Consider the following 22,632-nt stretch of genomic DNA (forward strand, 5'->3'; position numbering starts at 1 on the left):
TTTATAAATATATAAATATATTTCTAATAAATACATTATTTAACTGAAATAAATTGTGTTTTGTATTGGAGTATTTTTAGTGTTAAATATAGTGTATTTGAGAGCTCTAGACACATAATTTGAGAACTCATTTGAGAATGTTATTTTTTATATATCTTTACGTTTCAAAGTTTCTGAACATGCCTACCTTAGATAAAATGGATGTGTGTGTGTGTGTGTGTGTGTGCGTGCGGATACAATTTTCAGTCGGCGATTTAGGGAATACGAATCAACCGATTTAGGTTATTCAAAAAACATTCGATTCCTATTGATAAGGAGACATGCTGATTAGTTTTTTACAAAGGCAGGTCCAGCCGTTTCGAAGATACGGGGTAAAAAAAAATGCCAAAAATGTCATTTTAGTCTTCGAGAGAACAGAGCGTCCGATTTGAATCATTCAAAAAACATTTTTCTGGTATTGACTAAGCAAAAAATTGATTAAATTTTGAGGAAGGTAGATCCAGCGGTTACGGAGACTCAATAAAATGTTTAAACAACTCATTCGTCGAAATAAAAAAATGAGTTAAAAAACATTTCGTTATTGTTATACGTTTCGACACTTTATGCGAATAGAATCTTTCATTCGTTATATTTCTTCTCTGTTTCTCTTTCCCCTTTCGTTTCTCACAAATCGCTGCGTTGTAACCTTGATCAGTGTCCACAATGCACCGCTATCAATAACATTAAATATAGGAGGGCAATATGTGCTTCTTCTATTTCTCGTTTGTTAATATAATATAGTATTTTATTATTTTACACAAATTTGTGTTCAATCAATTTTACATCATAATTAATTTTTTCTGTTGTTTTTCCTGGTTTATATTTATCATCAACTTTGTATTTATGTTATATGTTTTTTAGACATGATGACACACATCCAGTGTCGAAACGTTTAATGGAATATATAATTTTGTTATTTAATCTTATTTTAATTCGACGATTGGGCTGCAAAAATATTACAAATATGTATCAACGTCGACAAAACTATCATATATATATATATATATTATATATATATATATATATATACATATATACTAGCAAACCCGACGAACTCCGTTTCGCCACCAGATGATTTCGTGAGAAAGATGAAGAAATTTTTTGTTTGTTTTATATTTGAAAAGGAAAAATTTGATTTTATTGTACAACAGTAATGAATTTATTTCGATTACAAAAATGAAATGCTTTTTAGTTGAACTTTTCTAAGTTAATAAAAGTGAATCCGCAAATTATCCGTTTCATTGAAGTGCTCTTTGGTAAACCACATTTTTTTGTTTTTTGGTCTGACGTTAACACAAACAAAGCGGATGGTTTTCCAACTCGTGAACAGGCAACGTATAACTGCCCATGTGAAAAACAATGATTTTCTAAATAATCTATTTAAAATTTATCCCGCAAACGCTAAGCGATTGGCCTTGCGACTTGTTATTGCGAACGCAAGGCGAACTGGAAATTGCAATCGTTTGAAGTCAAACGGAAGACCAGTCGGAATCATTGGTATGTCACCAAATCGCCAGCAATTTTTGATTGAATGGTGAAATTCAGTGCGTGTACATCATTCATCTTTGCGGCAAGAATTGCTCGTTGACTTAACCAAGCATAATACTGATAATTCTCACTAATGTTATTACTCGAATTTTTAATTACGGTGCGTGAAGTTCCAGAAACTTGCATTAAGGCACCACTAATTTTCTTAGCTATAAACCTTGCGGAGCCCGAGACCTCCAACGAATGCAAAATTGTCGAAATTGTGCGTTCTGGAGTTATTTCGTCAGGAAGGAAAACCCGACTTATTTTTATATATATAGAAGATATATATATATATATATATATATATATATATATGTATATATATTGTCGCTTTTAAAAATTAACGGTTAAATTCTGTATCAAAAAATCGCCGTAAGCGCCACCAAGAATGCGCGTACGAAGCAGGTACTAACGAAACGTCAAATGTATTATCCAGGATCGCTATGCTATCGGATTCCATTCGGAATCCAATGTAATCCCGATCAAATCGAGGTCAAACCCAAAATTTATTTGTTATCAATTTCTTATCTGTCATAATGAGTTTGATAAACAAAATGCAGAAATTCATGTGGCATGGTGTGTGGTGTTTGCAATACGAAAGTATTGAATAATGACAATGATCTGTTATTATAATTGTTTTGTAATTATTTATTTGTTTTTTGTTAATATGTCAAAACGAGGCTTCGTTAGGTGACAGGTCGCCTTATTTTGGAAACTGCGTCAGGAAGTGTTTGGAAGAAAAATGTGTTGATTGTAAGATATATTATGTATACATACTTATAATTTATATATACATAAGCTTTTTGTTGTCTAAGGCCAACAGGGAATTTATTTACACTTTGCTTTTTAAGTTTAGTGTTTAACCTAACCTATATTTACTATTTATGAAACAAGTCATAATTTAAAGTTCAATGTAATGTATATTTAATTACAATGATTCCTTAATGTTTTTAACTTCAGTTGGAGATTGTAATGAAATTTTCTCTTCATATATATTTTTTCTGCTCAATGTTCAATACTTGTCACAGATATGCATCGTACAATGTTTGAAGTTTTTATAAGTGCTCAATGCATTATTGGCCATAATTAAAAGGCTATATACAGGGGAATCTTGTTTTTATAAGCTTTTATTAATACTATTATTAACTTTACAGTTGTAATTTTTGAATTGCTTATTTCCACAGTATTTTAATCTCTCACTGATGTCTGTCTGGGGTTTTCTCTTGTTGCTATTAATTTTTGTTAATTACAATGATTCCTTAATGTTTTTAACTTTAAGTGGAGATTCTAATGAAAGCTTTCCCTTAGATATTTTTTCTGCTCAATGTTTAATACTTGTCACAGTTATCATGCTTCGTACAATGTTTGAATTTTTCAGTATTGCTTGATGTATTATTGGCCATATTTAAAAAGCTAGATACAAAAGAATCTCGTTTCGATAAGCTTTTATTAATACTATTATTAACTACTAACCAGATATAATTTTTGGATCTCTCATTTCTTCAATATTGTAATGTTCACTGTCTGTTCGAGGTTTTCTCTTGTTGCTATTAATTTTTCTTAAATGAGAAGTAGCTTCTATAACATGTTACATTTTATTAGGACTCAGAAATTGATTTGTCCTGTTTTTTTTTTTTTTATCAACCCATATAATTTATATAGTTTTTATTTCCGATAATTTTTGATTTACTATTATATGTTTGTGCATTATTTTTCAGTACAATCTTTTAAAGATCCATCGGACACAAATGTATTAAATGATTTTGTACACTGGCACTGTAACGATGATTGTAGATATAATTGTATGTGGAAAACGGTGGAAAGCTTCAAAGAGCGAAAATGGTCCACACCACAATTTGATGGAAAGGTAAAGTAATTCCATTACAAAATTATTTTTCACGTCTGATTTAATAAAATATCAAATGATCTATTGTGTTAATTGCTACATTTATTTCATTTTTCAGTGGCCATTCAAAAGAGTATTATGCTTTCAAGAATTTGCTTCAGTTTTATTTTCATTCACAAACTTTTATGCAGTCTACTATTTATACAGAAAGCTGAGGAAAAGATTGAACCGAACATATCCCATGTATTTCGTTTGGAACGTTTTTGCACTGGTAATAAAATATCTTCATATACAAACAATTTATTACTCCAAAAAACTTGTATTGTTTCAATTAATATTATGTTATTAGGTTTCAATAAACGGTTGGATTTGGTCAATGATATTTCACACTAGAGATGTGCGCTTCACTGAATTTATGGACTATGCTTCTGCATTTGCCATAATTTTATCCTACTTCTATTGTCTCGGAATGAGGGTCTTGGTCGGATTACATCAAATCTTCTCAATAGCATTCAGTTGTTTTTGTGCCATTTTACTTTTCAACCACGTCAAACTTTTGAGTGGTACCAGAATTGATTACGCTTATCATATGCAGATCACGGTAACAATAGGTAAAGGATAATGTATAATTTATTACAAGCATATACGATTATTCTTTTGTTGTTAACATATATTTTTATTTCAGCGACTGCAAGTATTTTAGGGTGGTTAATTTGGTGTTGGTTCAACAAGAATAAACTACCGTATGTGAAAAATTGTATTATATTTATGTTTTTATCTGCTATTGTTGGACCGGTTTTGGAACTAGCAGATTTTCCACCGATTTTCTGGATTTTTGACGCTCATTCTTTGTGGCATTTGTCCACAACTTTTGTTCATGTATACTTCTACAGGTAATATCATGTTTTTTGTTGAATATATATTTTTCCTGTAGTTTACACTTATTTAATTATACTACATATAATTTGTCTGTACGTTTTTTAACTTCCTGTAGGGTAAGTATAGTAATCGCAAAAAAATCGAAAATGGAAAATTTTATATATCTTTACGTTTCAAAGGTTTCTGAACATTTTGGCATACCTCAGAAAAAATGGATATTTGTGTGTGTGCGGATACAAATTTTCGTCGACGATTTTGAGAACACGGATTAACCGATTTGAATAATTAAAAAAATATTTGATTTGTATTGATAAGGAGACGTAATTACTAGTTTTTGCCAAAGGCAGGTCTAGCCGTTTCGAAGATACGAGGTAAAAAGAACCAAAACTTCGACATTTCTTCTCTGAAACAACCACGCAGCACGATTGCTTTAAAAAAAAGTTCAAAACTTTCAGGAAAGTTCAAAGCATAAAAAAAATTTCGAAATATAATAAAAATTCAAATGTTTCAAAGTTCATTTTTTCAAAAATTTCAAACATCTCATTTTTTCACTTTTCAAAAAATGTTTTTTTAAAAAAATTTAAGTTTCGATACGGAAACTTTCGAAGAAGCAAAATTCAAAGAAAAAAAAATACAATTTTTCAAAAATGTCATAGTTTTTCAAAAACTTCAAAATTTTCAAAAATATCATTTTTACCAAAAATTTTAAAGGTTTTTTAAAAAATTTAATTTTCGGTAAGGGGAGTTTCAAAGAAGAAAAATTCAAAGAAATAAAAAAATTCGAAATTTAAAAAAAATCAAATTTCTCAAAAAGGCAAGTTTTTACAAAAATTTCAAAATCCTCAAAAATCTCATTTTTTCCAAAATTTTCAGGAAAAATTTAAAGGTTTTTTAAAAATTATAATTTTTGTTAAGGAAAGTTCCGAAGAAGAAAAATTCGAAATATAAAATAAAATTCAAATTTTTCAAAAAAGTCAATTTTTTTTCAAAAATTTCAAAGATTTTTGCCAAAATTTTCAAAAAAAATGGGTTTTTTAAAAAAATTATTTTCATAAAATTTTTTTTTTTTTTTTTGGTTTTAATATAAACGTAGTTTTTTTTTCTGTATTAATAGTTTAATTATTTTCAGGTTTATGATAGAAGACAGTATATATTTAAGTAAAACACTTCCAGATAAAAATTCCATGACGCTACCAGAAAGATATATAAAACGAAGAGATTCCTCAGAAAATAGGAAATTAATATAAGAATTAAAATTATTAGAAAACTTCTTAGTCATCATAAAAAATTTTTGGCCATATGAAATATTAGTCAAAGCTTCTATAGACAAATCGTTAGGCGTGCATTATTTATATAGATATATTTATGTTATGTTAAATATTTTTAATTATTTGTTCATGAAGAGTCTATTTAGTACAAATTTTATTAAAGATTTATATATATGCGGTTTGGGCAACTTAGGTGCTTAAGAGGAAATAGATTAAAAGAATAATATGTTTTAGTTGAATTGTTTTGTCTTTAATAAAATTGCTGAAATTGCTTAGATTTCAGGTTTAACCTGTTGCAAATGTTTCATATTTTTATCAAATATGACAAAACAATTTTCTAAACTATCAATTCTAAATATAAGTTACAAATATTTGAAACCACCTTTGATAAAACTTTAGTGCGATATTAGTCATATAGTATTATTATTTTTAAATTAGTTATTACGCTAAATTTTAATAATTGATGTTGATAATTTTTGCAGAGTTCTATGTTGAAAAATATTTTAAATATAGTCAATTTATTGATCTGCTTAAACTGTTTATGTTAGTAGACATTTTTTAAATCTTAAAAAAAACGATTTTTGAATGAAAAATCATTAAAAATTAATAGAAAGTATAATAAATTAAATAAAAAATGTATAACATTTATTTGAAGTTTTCCAAAAATTTAACATTTTCTTTTAGTCTTTATACATACATATATATTAGGGTGGTCCTTAATATGGACATTTTCAAATTTCTTTGCTCTCAAAGGCTCAAATGCTTCCAAATTAATAAAAAAAAATCTCTGAAGGTTTTAGCTCTTAATATTTAACATTTAGATGGTCTTAATTAATAAATTAATTCGAAATTGTCCATATTAAGGACCACCCTAATTTATATATATATATATATATATATATATATATATATATATTACAAACATGAAATTTTATGAATAATTGTTATCGTGGAGGTAAAAATTTGTGTTTTCAAATTTTATATTACCGATTACTGAAAATTAAGTTTTAATTTTAATAGTTAGTTCAATAATTGTTATTCTGTTGATTTTTAATGATGATGATAAAGTAAATTTTAATATTGTAATATCCTAATTATTTATAAAATTATACTTTAACGTTATATGTACGTTTATAGATGTTCAATTATTCTATACATTTTATTTTTGTTATTAACAAAACTAAATCCATAATAAATGTTATAGTTACTATATAATAAAACAGCCAGGTATGAGACGAGTTTAAAATTAACAATTTCGAATATTGCATAATTATATTTAACATAAAATGTTAATTTTAATGGCATCAAATTAAATTAAAAAGACTAGCACGATAGTGTTAAAATAGCACAATGATATGTATTTGTTACTAATTATATTATTAGTCAAATTTAATTGCAAAATTTATATACAGCTTGCTTTGAATGTCCATTAGAAAAATTCTAATATAAAATGTTACGAAAGATTTATTTTAAAATTCTTCAATATATTAATTATATTCAGAAATAGTGATATTTGGTAATAGATTTTGTTTACAAACCGAACCTCAATGAGCTTGTTTTAAACAAGTGAGTGCAATTCAATATAAAAATCCTCAAAGATAAAATAACATATATGTTATAATTAAATGTTTAGAGAAAAATCGATATGTTTGTTAAGATGTAATCTACCGATAATCTGTTTAGTCTAGTATTTATACTAACTTTTATACATATCATATCAAAATCTTGAATTTATTAAATAAAATTACCATCTTAATGTGTTCACCGACTTTGGAAAAATAAAGAATTAACCACATTAGCAGATAGCATTATTTGTGTAAAATAATTATATAATAAAATTGACAATTTCTCAAAAAATGAGATAAGTAAAAACTCGATTTAGGTCTAAAACTTAATACACTTTTGTGCTAATTATGAAGAATCTTGAATTTAATAAATATACCATCTTAATGTGTTCATTGACTTTAGAAAAATAAAGAATTAACCACATTGGCAGATAGCATTATTTGTGGGAAATAATTGTACAATGAAATTGACAATTTTTAAAAAAATGAGATAAGTAATATCTCGATTTAGGTCTAAAATTCAATACACTTTTGTGCTAATTATAAAGAATTAGCTCGGATGAACATCCAATTGCTTATAACTTTTTAAAGTCAATTAAAGACCCAGAATCGTCTCACAAAAACCAAAATACTAAGTTTTGCTATTGTCGATTATATTTTTCATAATTTTATTACGAGTCTATGTATTGATTTAAGTACAACAGTGTTTATTATTTCATAAATTTTAATATTTAAAGAGAATATTTAACATTAAGACGTTTTACAGTCATCCTAGGATAGTATCATAACCTAATTTTGCCTTTTATGTTCAAATTATTTTGAAATGAAGAATGATTCTGATTGAAGATCTCTTCCATGTTTTCAATAAATTTTTAATAAATAATAAATATTTCTATCTTACCAATTACAATTGTGTTATCAAATTAACTTGAACACATAAAGCAATATTTTCTTAAAGAATTTACCTTTAATATAAAATATTCATTATGTCAAAAAAATATTATATAACTAGACTTACCAAGGCGTCGTAAATGTCTTCTACAAACCGCGTCAGTCGGCTATATTCTTTTTTGTATTTAATACGTTTTTCCATTATTATTTTCTTATAAACTTGTCACTAGGCACTACAGATAATACTAAACTAGAAATCACAATAAAATAACACAGGTATTAATTTAATAATTAATTTTTCCGATGCTTTCGCATCGACAGCCAAACACTGAATGTCCTCCATGTTTTTGTATCTGACTCAAATTGTATCAGGCGCGCAGCATTTAATATTTGTCACAAAAAAGCAGGGCCGTATTTTGATCAACTTTAAATATTTTAAACAAATATGTAGATTATTTTGAAGTCCGAATAACACATTATTATATTGATAACACTTGCTCAGATATTCACAAATAACTAGTTTTTTCATTGCTGTACATATAACACTAAATATTAATGTCATAATAATATTTCAAATGCAATTTTGCTATATAATGCCTATTTAACATTCTTTTCAATGTTTTATACCACAAATACAATAATTATAATGTTAAAATAACATCCCAATCACCAAAACTTGTAAATATATTCCAAAATATTAAATTTCATTTTTAAATTAAAAAATATTCTAATTCTAAAAATAATTACCCCTAACAATTCAGCAGATGATCCTGTGTCGCTGCAAAAGCGGTGTCAAATGTAAAAATGTGACTGCTCTCCTAATACATCAAAACAATTTTGACGAAATTTTGTATGGAATTCAATATTTTTCGTACTAAAGCCATGTATACTACCAGGGGAACAGTCACAATTTTGAATTAAAATGGCACTCATAGTGTACACAGGGCCGACAGCAAAAATGTTAGGGGTAACTATTTTCAATTAAAACAAAGAAATATGCAAAATAAATAATGTGTTTAATTAATAGTAATTAAATGTTCATAATTGATTTAAAATTGATATTTGTATATGGCTATTAATTATTTTTTGCCAAAAGCAACCTTAATATTCAATAAAATGCACATAAATATTATAATAAAAGAATTAAATTAAATTCATAATTTTATTAATATAATTACAAATAAATTATACAGTATAGATAAAATAGTATATATATATATATCCACAAGCACTAGGCCATATATAATGATGTATCGATCAATATATACATTTATATATCCAATTGCCATACAAACCAACTACACTAGGCCATATATAATGGTGTATAAATCAATATATACATTTATATATCCAATTTCCATACAAACCACAAACACTAAGCCATATATAATAATGTATAAATCAATATATACATTTATATATCCAATTCCCATACAAACCACGAACATTAGACTATATATAATGATATATAAATCAATATATACATTTATATATCCAATTGCCATACAAACCAACTACACTAAGCCATATATAATGATGTATAAATCAATATATACATTTATATATCCAATTTCCATTCAAACCACAAACACTAAGCCATATATAATCATGTATAAATTAATATATACATTTATATATCCAATTTCCATACAAACCGCATACACTAGGCCATATATAATGATTTATAAATCAATATATACATTTTTATATCCAATTTCCATACAAACCGCATACACTAGGCCATATATAATGATGTATAAATCAATATATACATTTATATATCCAATTTCCATACAAAACACGTACACTAGACAATATATAATGATGTACAAATCAATTCAAACAATTAAAAAAGTATTCAAATTGAGTAAAATGTTGATTGTATTAACCCTTTTCACTCGCAAATTCCGAGATTTATATGAAATTTGCCGCCGTAGCGGCGGTATCCGAGTCGAAAGGGTTAACTTGATAAATTCAAATTGATGAAGAAATGTTTGACGTCGGTTGCGACATCTAACACAGAACCATATGAACCCGGTAGTCACTACGTAGTTCCCAAAGAACTGGGAACAATTTTGCATAGAGGCGCTGCATGTGCTACATGTCAAACAGTATGGCGGGATATTTGAATGCGCTCTTATTTTCATGGTAACAGTCGTTATAAAATTTTTATTTATATGTATCTAAAGTATAAATCAAAATGCACATAAATATTATAATAAAAGAATCAAATTAACTTATTTATATATTTACAAAAATATCTCAAAAGAAGTACATTAAATACAGAATAATTTTGGAAGCAATAATGAAAACAAACTATGAATATTATTAAATTTTGTTACTCTATTAACATTATTGTTTAACATAAAACAAATCAATAATATTTATCCAATCTAAATATTTTTTAAATGAAATAATGACTTTTTAGAACTGAAATTATTTTTTTAAACTGATTTAGAAACCGATTATATTATAAATCAATATTCGAATATAATAATTAGTCTAAGAAATATTTATTAACTGATATATATATATATATATATATATATATAAAAGACAGTTAATAAACATTTCTTAAAATAACACAGGCCAACAAAAAAAAGTTTTTTTTTTGGTGCCTCAAATGTTAGAGCTGATTCTTATAGTATTTTTTGCGCTGATTTCAAATCTGCAAACCATTTTTTTGTATCAGCTCTAGTTTTTGAGATACAAAGAAGTTGCCGAAACCAGGTCCATTCGAGGTCGTCACGGAAAAGAACTTTTCACAGTGTCAACTAATGTCCCAACTAAGGCCGAATGGGTCTTGTAAGTTTGTATGTACGAGTAGTCATATCTCCTTAAAATAACATTCGGAATTGTATTATTATTTTGTACTTTCGTTCCTCATATTAGGTGCGCAACTAAGTTCTCGCTGTTTGTCAGTATATGGCTCTAGCAGTAAGGGTTGGTCGATTTTGACAAATCCAAAACGTCTTGAAGCAAGCTTAGAGTAAGTAAACAAACTGCTGCGACACATAATTGATTTCGTTTTTGCATTATATACTTCTGGTTAAGTGAATATGTCCAATTTTATGCCAAACAATCCTTATTTGCGAGGAGTGTTGATTTTCGTCTTCTTTTCAAAAAAAAAACGGGAATTTAAGTGCATCGAGACCTACGGAAATGTTGCTCTGAGCGAAACAACATGCCGTGAAGGGTTTTGTCGCTTCAAAAATGGTGATTTTGATGTTGACGACCACCCTCGTGAAGGAAGGCCAAAACCTTCAAAAACGCTAAATTGAAGGCCTTGTTCGAAGAGGATTCGTGCCAAACTCAAGAAGATCTTGCTTTAGAATTAGGAGTTACCCATGAAGCCATTACCAAGCTATTGCATGTGTCGGGGATGACTTAGAAGCAAGAAACTTCGGTTCCTTGTGAGTTGAAGCCAAGAGACGTCGAGCGTCGTTTTTTCGCCTGTAAACAACTGCTCCAGCGGCGAGAAAAGAAGAGGTTCTTCATCACATCGTGACAGGTGATAAAAAATGAACACATTACAGCAATCCAAAGACGAGAAAATCTCGGTTTGGCCGAATATTCACTGCGAAGGTTATGCTCTACATATGGTGGGACCAGGTCGGTGTTATTTGTTATGAGCTGTTAAAACCGAGTGAAACCATCACAGGAGAACTGTATCGAACTCAATTGATGCATTTTTTTATAATAAAGTTACATTTTCATCGAAAAAACAGCGAGAACTTAGTTGCGCACCTAATATCGTGAAATATATCATACATATCATATCTTGAAAACTAAAGCTCATAGAAAAAAAACAATGTCATTTTTGAAATCAGCGCCCCAAATATACTTAAAAACAGCATTAAAATCGTTTGCACCATTTTCTTTGTTGACCTGTGTAATTAATCAATATTATTATATTTGAAATTATTTGAATTAGACTTTGAAAGAAAATTCAGATTGGATTGATAACACAATTGGTTTGCAAATTTTGATTCAAACATTTTTCTTATTTGAATCGTGTAATCCAAATTTGTGTTCATATTTGCATTATAATTTCATAACTTAGTAAATAAATTACAGTAATTTTAACACAGTTCGTAATCGTAATACATATGGCAATAAATTAAAGATAAAGAAAACTTATATAAAAAATAATTTCTATTTGAAGATTTGTTTTTGAACAAAAGTAAAAGTAATTTAAAATCAAAAGTTCTTTTACTTTCATCAAAAATTAGGTTTCAGAATTTGAAACTTATATACTAAAATACATCTCGGTTTTGTCAATTGCAGATATTTACTTATGATTATCATAAATATATATTTGTTAAGTTATTTACTTTACTACTGTGCTTGTGAATATATACTTGAATTTTTTTGCATTTTTTAAAGAAATCGTAAAATTCACGATATTATTACATAAACGCGTATAATTTTTATTAAAAACTTGAATTTATATACTAAAATTATTGTTCTAATAGTTTGAACCACAATGCACTAAACCAAAGATAAATATTATCAAATCAAAAAAAACTTTTTTTATTTTCTCACATTCAAGAATATATTACATGTTTCTAAATTGACTTTTTATTGTTCAGATTGTGCTCGTTGAACATATGTTCATTTTATTCATAATTATAATTCATTGCATCAGTTGTAGTTATAAAACTAAAATTATGTTATCATATCACTAATATATAAACCGAACATCATGTAAATGTAACATTCCTTTGACTTTTCTTAATTACAAGTATATACAATATATAAATATAAATCAGACTATGCAAAAACCAAGTAATTTAAAATCTTACTGTGATATGATACCGCCTTCACGAGAAATCTTAAAATTCTGCAAAACTTAATTTAAATTCTACATTATAAATAAACATGTTTTTGCACTTCATGAGAATACTACAAATTAATATATTTAAAATTAAAAGAAATAACATAATTATTAAGTTTAATAGATCATTCTGTTAACAGTCCTTTTACGATAATCTTAAATGTTTACTTACAGTTCTAAATTGCACTATAATTTTAATTAAAGGAAATATTATAAATATATGTAATACTTTTTATCGATAGACAAACGACTGATTAAAAAAAAATTGAGAAAGGCACATAAAGAATTAATCGAGGAAATACAGAAATAAAATATATGTTTTGATTTTTGACTTCCCGATGGAAAAGTTGTGTTTGTTTTGTTTTTGTTTTCATCAAAAAATCCGATTCGCTAATTTTATGTTTTCACGACGTTTCAAGCCATTCTGAATCGAATGAGACAAAATTTGACCATATAAAAGCACATTTGTTCTATGTTTACCCCTAATATACTAATTAAACTAAAAAGAAATATAAAATTCTGATCGTTTTTTTTACTTGAGGCATAAGTTTACATGTGTTGTTTTAAAACTTAATGAAATTTCAGTATACGTCATTAATTTTCCAGAAAAGTATAAACGATGTCTTCAGTTCTAGTATTTGTTAATAAAAAAAACTATACTATTCTAATATTTATAATAAGTAAAAAGTCAGTAAACGTGTTCCTCTAACCTAAAGATCATTTATAAAAGATCTACATGATGATACTCATTCTAATTTAGATATAAAATTCAACTACAAATTTTCACTATATAAAATTATTTTAATATAAAACAGATTATTCGAGTAAATATATTTCAATCGTTAAAGGTACGTGTTAGTCGGTTTAATAATTAAATTGACTTAATAATAATACTCTTATATATTACAATAAATGAACAAGTTGCAGTTAAATAATGCAATAAATATGCACTAGAGAATTCTGTATTTTATTTTATGTGGTGGGTGGTCCTTAGAATTTCCTTGCTCCCAAAAGATCAAATGCTTCCAAATTAATAAAAAAAAATCGTCTAAAAGTTTTAGCTTTTAAGATCAGCATTTAGATAGTCCGCAATTCAATTAAAAATTTCATATATTTATTATTAACAAATATCATTAGGTAAATTCTTGCGCCATCTGTGATAGCAAACTTATAACTATGATGGCAAATTATTACTGATAATTTTAGCGTCAAAATCACCTAATAAATAAATATTTTGCTGCAAAATTGATATTGATGCCGTAATGAATAAATATTTCGTTAAACACTCCACATGAATTTAATTAAAGGATAAGTGATTTATAAATATTTTTAAGTGTTATAATATTTAAGTTCACAAATGCTATCACAGATGGCGCAAAAATTTATTTAATTATATTTGTTGAAGAAAATGAAAGTTTTAATTGAATTGCGGACTATCTGAATGTTAATATTAAGAGCTAAAACTTTCAGAGAATTTTTTTAATTAATTTAGAAGTATTTGAGCCCTTGGGAGCAAAAAAATTCGAAAATGTCCATATTAAGGACCACGCTAATGTATATATGTATGATTCTGAATTTGATGTTGACATATGTATTAACAAGGTCTAGTAATTGTACATAACATCAATAAAAACATGAATTTCTTTCAAAGCTTTATTTTATGTCCATACGTTTCGGCTATAACCCTAGCCTTCATTCAGTGGAAACAAAAAATTACGATGCAATTTTGAAAATTTAAATTAATTAAAAATTAAATTAAAATAATCGAACATGAAGTACCAGTGTTATGTTATGGTTATGTTTAATAATGAAAGGTAACAGAATTTTTTGCTCTCTTTGATTTGCTCAATAGAATAAATCGCATAAAATCCCCAAAATAAATAGTTTCAAAAGCCAAATAATATTACACTTGCATTAGAAGTAATTGAAAATTTAAAAGTATTCTTGCAAGCAATAATGAACATACTGAAATTTTTAGATGTCCTAATAAGTTAGAATTGAAAAAAAAAAATTTAAACTAGTTTTGTCAACAATTTGATTATAATAAATAATAATTTAAAATCAATGTATTTTCTGCGCTTTAAGATTATATCTAATTTTGTGTACTAAATCCAGAATTATTAAAATGTATTTAAAAAAATTAACGTAAATGTTCATATAATTCTAATGATAAACTGTTAAAACAGTTAAAATAATAAGGGCAGGGGTTGCTAGAAAAAAAATCCTTGTGGGCGCTGAGAACTCCAGAACCGGCCCTGTATATACGTATAAGGGTGGTCCTTAATATGGATGTTTTCGAATTTCTTTGCTCCCAGGGGCTCAAATGCTTCCAAATTGATAAAAAACAATTTCCTGAAAATTTTAGCACTTAATATTAACTTTAAGATAGTCCGCACTCGAACCAAAGTTTCTTATGGAAATAACATAGATAAAATTTCATTTGTTTTTTGGAATTTTATAACTTAGCGACAAGTGAATCAAAATTTTGAGCATAATATTGTAATTGCTTATTTTGATCATAAATAAAAAAAAATACAACAAAAATTTGTCATATTTCACAAAATAAGTATTTACTTAGGAAAAAGAACCAAGAAATTTTGGTTGGAGTGCGAACTATGTTAAAGGCAGCAAAAAAATTCGAAAATAAACATATTAAGGACCACCCTAGTATATAAATGGTTGTCAAATATCTCCCTTCCGCCTTTTTGTATTATAAACCAAGAGCAAAAAAGCGGAAGGGAGATATTTGACAACCTAATATAATATGCATTTGAGAGTGTAACGCATGACAAAAAATAAGACCTTTATTACAATTATCAATTATGAGCCGCTCTTTTCCCACTCATATACCCCATCCATCTTTCGGCAGTGGTTGCCAAAAGTGGATCCGCATCAATAGTGCTCAATAACAACAACTGATTTACATGTGTCGCATGGTAGTCCCATCGAGCAACATTAGGAGCAACTTTCAATGTAAAATGTCTTAAATCGTAGCTGGTGCCCGATCCCAGATCATACAGCAAAAGCATATTTTTTAAACTCAACATACCTTCGTTGAATAGAAGAGTGGCTTCCTTAGCTTCACCTCGGGGTGCTAGAGTCTTGAGATCGTATAAACCGAGAAGAGAGTAGATGAAACCGTTCAGTACAAATGAGGGAGGCGAAGTAGGGTATTCTTCGAACCTAAATGAAAAAGGTTCGATTTTAATAATACAACTAGCTGTAAGTGGAATTCTGTCTTAAGGCAATTAAGGCATCGTGCCTTAAGGCAAATTGCTGGAACTTCCCGTACCAAAAATTATTATTTTTTTAAAAACAATTAACATTTCTGAAAAAAATTTACTTTGAAAAAATAAGATTTTTGACAAACAATTAGACAAAAAATTACTTTCTTTTTTGAAAAAAAATTTTTTTTTTAATTTTTTTTAAAAAAAAAAATGTTTTCTTTATTTTTACATATTTTGAAAGATCTAAACTTTTTTCAAAGCAATCGTACTGCTTTAACTGCATAAAGACGAAATATCAAACCGCGTAAGCGCCGCGTCGACGTCTAACGCGTAAACATTGGTACGGAACCCATAGGAATGTAAACCAAAATTATACTGATTGTTAAAATCTCCATAAAATATCTGATAATTTGATGTGCATATGTCTAATGATCATTTTTGACCTACAGATGGCATTTTTTTTTTACTTTTTTCATTAGATCTCCGAAACCACTAGACCTGCCTTTATGAAAATTTGATCGGTTCTTCACCTTGTCAATACAAGTAAAATGTTTTTTGAATTATTAAAATCGGACGCTCCGTTCTCTTGAAAACTGAGTTACCGTTTTCGGCACTTTTTGCCCCGTATCTTCGGAACGGCTAGATCTGACTTCGCCAAAAACTAATCAGCGCGTCTCCTTATCAATACGAATCGAATGTTTTTTGAATTATTCAAATCGGTTGATCGGTGTTCCCGAAATCGTCGACGAAAATTTGTATCCGCACTACATACACACACATACATACACACACACACACACACACACATCCATTTTTTCTAAGGTATGCCAAAATATTCAGAAACCTCTGAAACGTAAAGATATATAAAAATTTTCATTTTCGATTTTTTTGCGATTACTATAACTTGCCCTACGGGAAGTTAAAAAACAATTCACATGTATTGACAAGATAAAAAACTGATTGATTTTTTATTACATACCATATATATTTTCCTAAGAATGTGGCAAGTACTCCTCCTTGATAAGAGGGAACTCTAAAAGGTCTCAATCCAGCCAGGGCTGCATTCAGGTATCGCTTATCGCCATTAGAATGATAATAGGCTCTTGCAAGAACTGAAATTGCATGTCCTTGCCCCATGGCCGAATACCTGACAAAATAATAAGTACAATATAAATAATTGACAAATTTTTAGATCTGACAATAATAATGTAGAAAAATTATTATTATTATTATTACCATCCGTTCTGTAGCTCCTCAAATCCAGATGCAACTCTACGTTTGACCGCATTGGGCCATCCACCAGAAGCATCCTGGTTATTAATGAACCATTCGGCAGCTGCATAAAACTGAGTGATATGTTCACTCGAAGCTAATGTTAAATTATCTAATTGGCCATCTCCCAGCAGACTGATTGAAGTTATCTAGAATATTAATAATTCAACCTTTATAATAACCTTAATAATAATAATGCAACCTTTATAATGTATATTACAATTATCTTACCTTAATTTTGGTCTTTGATAATTTTTTCCTAGATTTATCTTGATATAATAAAGCAAGTCCTTTTTGTAAATCTACAACTAAGTCTCTAGTTAAATGTTTCCAAGTATTGGCTTGGCCGATACCGTGATATATTACATCATCCTGGAACAAATATTATTTATAACTAGTTGAAAGTGCTCCCGATAGGTGTAATAACTGATTTAATCAACGGAAATAAACTTCTCCTTCGGGAAGTTAAAAATAAAATACATACAAATGTCATTTATTACCTGGGCTGATATCAGGATGTCACTAGCCACATAAATAAGCGTATAATTATCTTTATTCTCCCGATTCTGAAGAACAATTTTCAAGCTGCCATTATTCCTCAGAAGTATATCGACTCCCATAACTAAATCCAATACATGATCCATTTTAAGTACTATTCCATTATCAACTATATCATCACAGTAAAATTTTAATATCTTATTTCTATTATTTCTGTCATCTAAATCTATTTCTAATTTGGAATGTGGGGGTATAACCCAATCAGCTCGGATTGTATTTGCATTTTCTACAATAGTCTTTCTTTGTTGGGGCTCAGTCAGGTTCTTGCTGTAATGAGATAAGCCGAATTGAGCTATTTGAGTGGGATAATAGTATCCTTGGCTTTGCCATTGCGTGGAAATGGGGACTCCGTCTATAGCAGAGATGCATTTTACGCGGTCTCGTATTTCGACGTTGTAATTTTCGAAATGCATGAAAATTCCTCTGGGGTCATATTTGCCTTTAGGGATGTAGATTTTACTAAAGCTGTGAGACCAATCGAATTGCTGAACGCCGTCTACTAGGGATAGTTTTCCATTGATCTGGAAGAAAAAAAATTGTAATAATTAATTATTAATCGTATAACAACTAAAAAATACTAGTTATGCTGATACAAACTAGTGGTGCATGGCATCGTGACTTAAGGCAATTACTGCCACTTCCCGTACCGAAAATTTAAAATAACTTCAACATTTTTTGAAAACTGAAAAAAATAGATTTTTGAGCATTTTAATTTTTGAAGTAAAACTTCTTTAAGCGCGACTAGGAGGTAAATCTTTGAAAATGCAACGGAAAAGCGTTACGGCCGAGCCGAGTACCAATGATTTGTCTAACAAAAATAGATTTTTGAGAATTTTAAATTTTGAAGTAAAACTTTTATGCGCGACAAGGGAGTAAATCTGTAAAAATGCAACGGAGGTGCGTTACGGCCGAGTCGAGTGCCAATGATTCGTCATTCGCTCTCGATGAGATCATTTTTATACGGGTCGATTGATTGGTCATCGTGTCGCGTCAGAGGGTTCTTTGATTGTATAATAAAACTAGTGATGCATGGCATCGTGCCTTAAGGCGAATTGCTGGTACTTCCCGTATCAAAAATATTTTTTTTTTTAAAAAAAATAACATTTTTGAAAAAATTTTACTTTAAAAAAAATAGATTTTTGAGAAAAATTAAATTTTTGACAAAAATTTATTTTTTTCGGAAAAAAGACTTTAAGAAAAATAATGTTTTCTTTATTTTGCCATATTTTTTAAATTCTGAACTTTTTTCTCAAAGCAATCGTACTACTTTAACTGCATAGAGACGAATATCGAAGCGCGTAAGCGCCGCTTCGTCGACTAACGGACAAACGATAACATTTAAATTAAATAAAATTATACGTATTAAAATCTCCATCTGATAATATGATGTGCATATGTATAATGATCATTTTTGAACGCCAAATGGCATTTTTTTTTACTTTTTTCACTAGATCTCCGAAACCGCTAGACCTGCCTTCCTGAAAATCTAATCAGTTCTTCATCTTGTCACTACAAGTAAACTGTTTTTTGAATTATTCAAATCGGACGTTCTGTTCTCTCAAAAATTGAATTTGACTATTTTTAGCAAACTTTGCTCCGTATCTCCAAAACGGCTAGATCTGCCTTTGCAAAAAACTAATCAGCACGTCTTCCCATCAATAGGAGTCGAATGTTTTTTGAATCATTCAAATCGGTTGATCCGTGGTCTCGAAATCGTCGACGAAAATATAACACAACCATTTTTTCTAAGGTATACCAAAATATTCAGAAACCCATTTTCATTTTCGATTTTTTTGCGATTACTATAACTTACCCTAATAAGATAATATATACAAAAAATATTTCATTTAAATAACATAAAAATTTCCTATTCCCATGAGCAAATAATAAAATAAACATCATTATATGATAAATTACAGCACTAATTTTGTTGAATATGATTTTGCGATGTTACTGAAATAAGTTAAGTACCTCAAAATATTTTTTTATAAAAGAAAATGGTATGAACACTTCATCTTTATCTTTTCTGCAATCGATCACTTCATTATTGTTGATATGGCACTCAATTCCTCTCAGTTGATATGATACAGAATTATCATCCGAGTTGGGACGTGAGTACAAATCTGAAAAATGTGAAACAAAACTAATTAAACCACATAATCCACAGAATGCTCTTGCAAACATTATTTCAGTAGAGTAAACATATGGCTTTTACAATGCAATAAAATTTGCTCTGCCGTGTGAAATAGCGATTGATTTATATAATATTTATATTTGTGTCAAATGCATTTGAGCCACTATAGTATTGCAAATAGTATGGCTTTGGTATATTATTCAGTACATCTTTTACATCGTTATACATTTATAAATACATTAACTATAAATATAAATTGTGACTTATCAGACTGAGAAGGTTTCTCAATGAGAATCTATCGATACCATCATTGATTTTTTTTAGCTATTTCACTTAAAGTTAGATGGCCATTGTAATGAAATTATTTACTCAATTAGGGGCACATACGATTCAAAATAAGTACTTATAAGTAAAGTACTAAATAAGTAAATTATTAAATTACTATGTCAATTACCATGTGATGTCAACCCACCTGCTATAGGAATATTTCCACAGCTGCTCCACAAAGAAAAAGTGATGACAAATACAAATATGCATAATATAAATAAAAGTTTATAATTCATTCGCCACATGATCAGAAAATGTCACCGACTAATATAAATTTGCATGTCTTAAAATACATAATAATTCGTAATAGATACGACGAACTCATTACTGCATGCACTAATCAAGAATCGATATTTTAACGAAATTAAAAGATATCACGATGCATTTGTAATTGATTATTATGAATTTCAGTTCGTTGCGATCATTTCGGCAATCGTAATTGCCAAGATAATGGATTTTTATGATAAAATTCGTATTTTTTGCACCATATGATTTTGACGTTCCATAATGAACTGGTTTTTAGGTTATGCTTATGTTAGCTGTACTGCTGTCAACTTCAGAGAACATAGGGCGGTAAATTTAAATTTAACAGTAGGAATGAAGAATTATTTGAGAAAAACGGTTTAAAATTACATACGCGCGATAAATTTTATGTATTTAGTGAATTATTAATGTTTTAATATAATTTTTTTTAATATTTTAATATATTTATAGCAATATATAACATGTTGGATATAAAACCACGTAGATATGGTTTGTATTACAACTCCCATATGGTCTAGTGGCTAGGATACCTGGCTTTCACCCAGGAGGCTCGGGTTCGATTCCCGGTATGGGAAATATTTTTTTTATTTGATTGCGACTAAAAAATGATTGTTACTTGCATTGTATGTAATTTTTAATTTATTTCTTTACTTATATATGTTCTTTCAGTGCATTCACCTTAAGATTATCAGAAAATCTTCTTAATCTCTCTCACACCCAAAGTTCAATATTTATTATTATTTTTTTTAAATTTTAAAAAATGGTGAAACTCAAGAAGTGGTGAAAAAATAATCCCTTTTTTCAAACAGTTCTTATTTTGTTAATTTTTTTATATGGTATTGTTTTACCTTTATGGAACCAGTAATCCAATTTCCTCTTTTTAACCAGAAAGTTCTATCCCTTCCACTTTTTGATGCATTTAATTTACTACTCATGTTTTTATTCGCTTTCTTAGAGTCCATGTTTCTGATCCATAAAGTGCCATTTCCCAAAAACTGAATTACCATTTATGGCTCTTTTTGTCTGGTATCTTCGAAACGGCTAGACCTGTCATCGACAAAAACTAATCAGCACGTCTCCTTATCAATACAAATAGAATGCTTTTTGAATTATTCAAATTAGTTGAATCGTCGACAAAAATTTGTATCCGTTCACACACACACACATACATCCATTTTTTATAAAGTTTGTCAAAATGTTTAAAAACCTCTGAAAAATAAAGATATGCAAAACATTTCATTTTCTATTTTTTGCGATTACTATAACTCACCCTACGGGATGTTAAAAGTTAGAAAAACTACCTCGAAGATCATCCTAACTATCACTTGTAATGTAACTAACGCCGCAAAACTACCAGGTCAAAATTGAAAAAGAAATTTGTATTTTACCCGTTTTTATATTCATGCAGTTTTACTTCTATGCCATTTCAGGACAAGTGTAAAATTCATCATATAATTAAAAAAAAAGACTTAAAGTACTATCATATGGCCATCATCTAACTTCTTGTAGGTAACACTAATTGCAAGTATAAATAATCACCTGTTACGACTTCCATGATATCTCTTGAAAGTATAATATCGTTTTTGTAATATAAATCACTACCCACGCGACATTTACTGTAAATATCATGTAACATGATAGTACCAAACGTATGTGCGTATCCACATCTTCACATTTCGAATCCCACGCCCGCGACATTTATTAAAAACATCTCAATTATTTGGAAAGAGTGTTTGTTTTTGATAGTATAATAATTAATTGTCAGATAAAAATCACTCTAGTAATTAAATAAAATGTTTAGGAATTTACTAAAGGACATCACCTCTTATGATTCGGATAAGCTTACAAGATCCTGTCAAGTTGTACTGGAGGACGTTGACCAATTTCATGTTATATTGAAATATGAACAAACCAAAACATGCATTTCAAAGTAATGAAAATAAAATCGCAGAATTCAACGCAAATTTGATAAGCTGGATGAGTTGAAGACAAGAA

The 22,632-nt window shown here is 28.5% G+C and overlaps 2 protein-coding genes and 1 non-coding gene across 3 annotated transcripts; 2 read left to right on the forward strand and 1 right to left on the reverse strand.

The window, feature by feature from the left end:
• Positions 1–2,024: 2,024 nt before the first annotated feature.
• Positions 2,025–5,684, forward strand: LOC113363903 (post-GPI attachment to proteins factor 3-like). The gene is made up of 7 exons (XM_026606384.1): positions 2,025–2,145; positions 2,260–2,322; positions 3,288–3,436; positions 3,534–3,686; positions 3,765–4,026; positions 4,101–4,308; positions 5,424–5,684. Exons 1-7 carry the CDS (start codon positions 2,106–2,108, stop codon positions 5,539–5,541), a joined length of 993 nt encoding a protein of 330 aa, XP_026462169.1. The 5' UTR covers positions 2,025–2,105; the 3' UTR covers positions 5,542–5,684.
• Positions 5,685–15,596: 9,912 nt separating this feature from the next.
• LOC113363902 (D-glucuronyl C5-epimerase-like) lies at positions 15,597–20,618 on the reverse strand. The gene is made up of 7 exons (XM_026606383.1): positions 20,519–20,618; positions 19,884–20,035; positions 17,855–18,433; positions 17,586–17,726; positions 17,319–17,503; positions 17,062–17,229; positions 15,597–16,038 (listed from the first exon to the last, which is right to left on the reverse strand). Exons 1-7 carry the CDS (start codon positions 20,616–20,618, stop codon positions 15,672–15,674), a joined length of 1,692 nt encoding a protein of 563 aa, XP_026462168.1. The 3' UTR covers positions 15,597–15,671.
• A 522-nt stretch (positions 20,619–21,140) lies between these two features.
• On the forward strand, positions 21,141–21,212 carry Trnae-uuc. The gene has a single exon. It is a non-coding gene; the product is annotated as a tRNA-Glu (tRNA).
• The last annotated feature ends 1,420 nt before the right edge of the window (positions 21,213–22,632 follow it).

Source organism: Ctenocephalides felis, unplaced genomic scaffold (assembly GCF_003426905.1).
Source record: "Ctenocephalides felis isolate EL2017-DRISC unplaced genomic scaffold, ASM342690v1 CF-g0.4_SCAFFOLD_00845, whole genome shotgun sequence".
In the NCBI taxonomy this organism is placed as follows: Eukaryota; Metazoa; Arthropoda; class Insecta; order Siphonaptera; family Pulicidae; genus Ctenocephalides; species Ctenocephalides felis.

What these genes read in the sequence shown, in the direction of transcription:
- LOC113363903 (XM_026606384.1), top strand. Translation starts at nt 2,106, where the DNA reads ATGAGTTTGATAAACAAAATGCAGAAATTCATGTGGCATG. An exon ending in GCAGAAATTCATGTGGCATG is followed by an intron (nt 2,146 to 2,259) that starts GTGTGTGGTGTT and finishes AGGCTTCGTTAG; the next exon opens with GTGACAGGTCGCCTTATTTT. An exon ending in GGAAGAAAAATGTGTTGATT is followed by an intron (nt 2,323 to 3,287) that starts GTAAGATATATT and finishes ATTATTTTTCAG; the next exon opens with TACAATCTTTTAAAGATCCA.
- LOC113363902 (XM_026606383.1), bottom strand. Translation starts at nt 20,618, where the DNA reads ATGTGGCGAATGAATTATAAACTTTTATTTATATTATGCATATTTGTA. An exon ending in GAGGAGCTACAGAACGGATG is followed by an intron (nt 17,230 to 17,318) that starts GTAATAATAATA and finishes TTATTTTGTCAG; the next exon opens with GTATTCGGCCATGGGGCAAG. An exon ending in TTCTTAGGAAAATATATATG is followed by an intron (nt 16,039 to 17,061) that starts GTATGTAATAAA and finishes TTTTTCATTTAG; the next exon opens with GTTCGAAGAATACCCTACTT.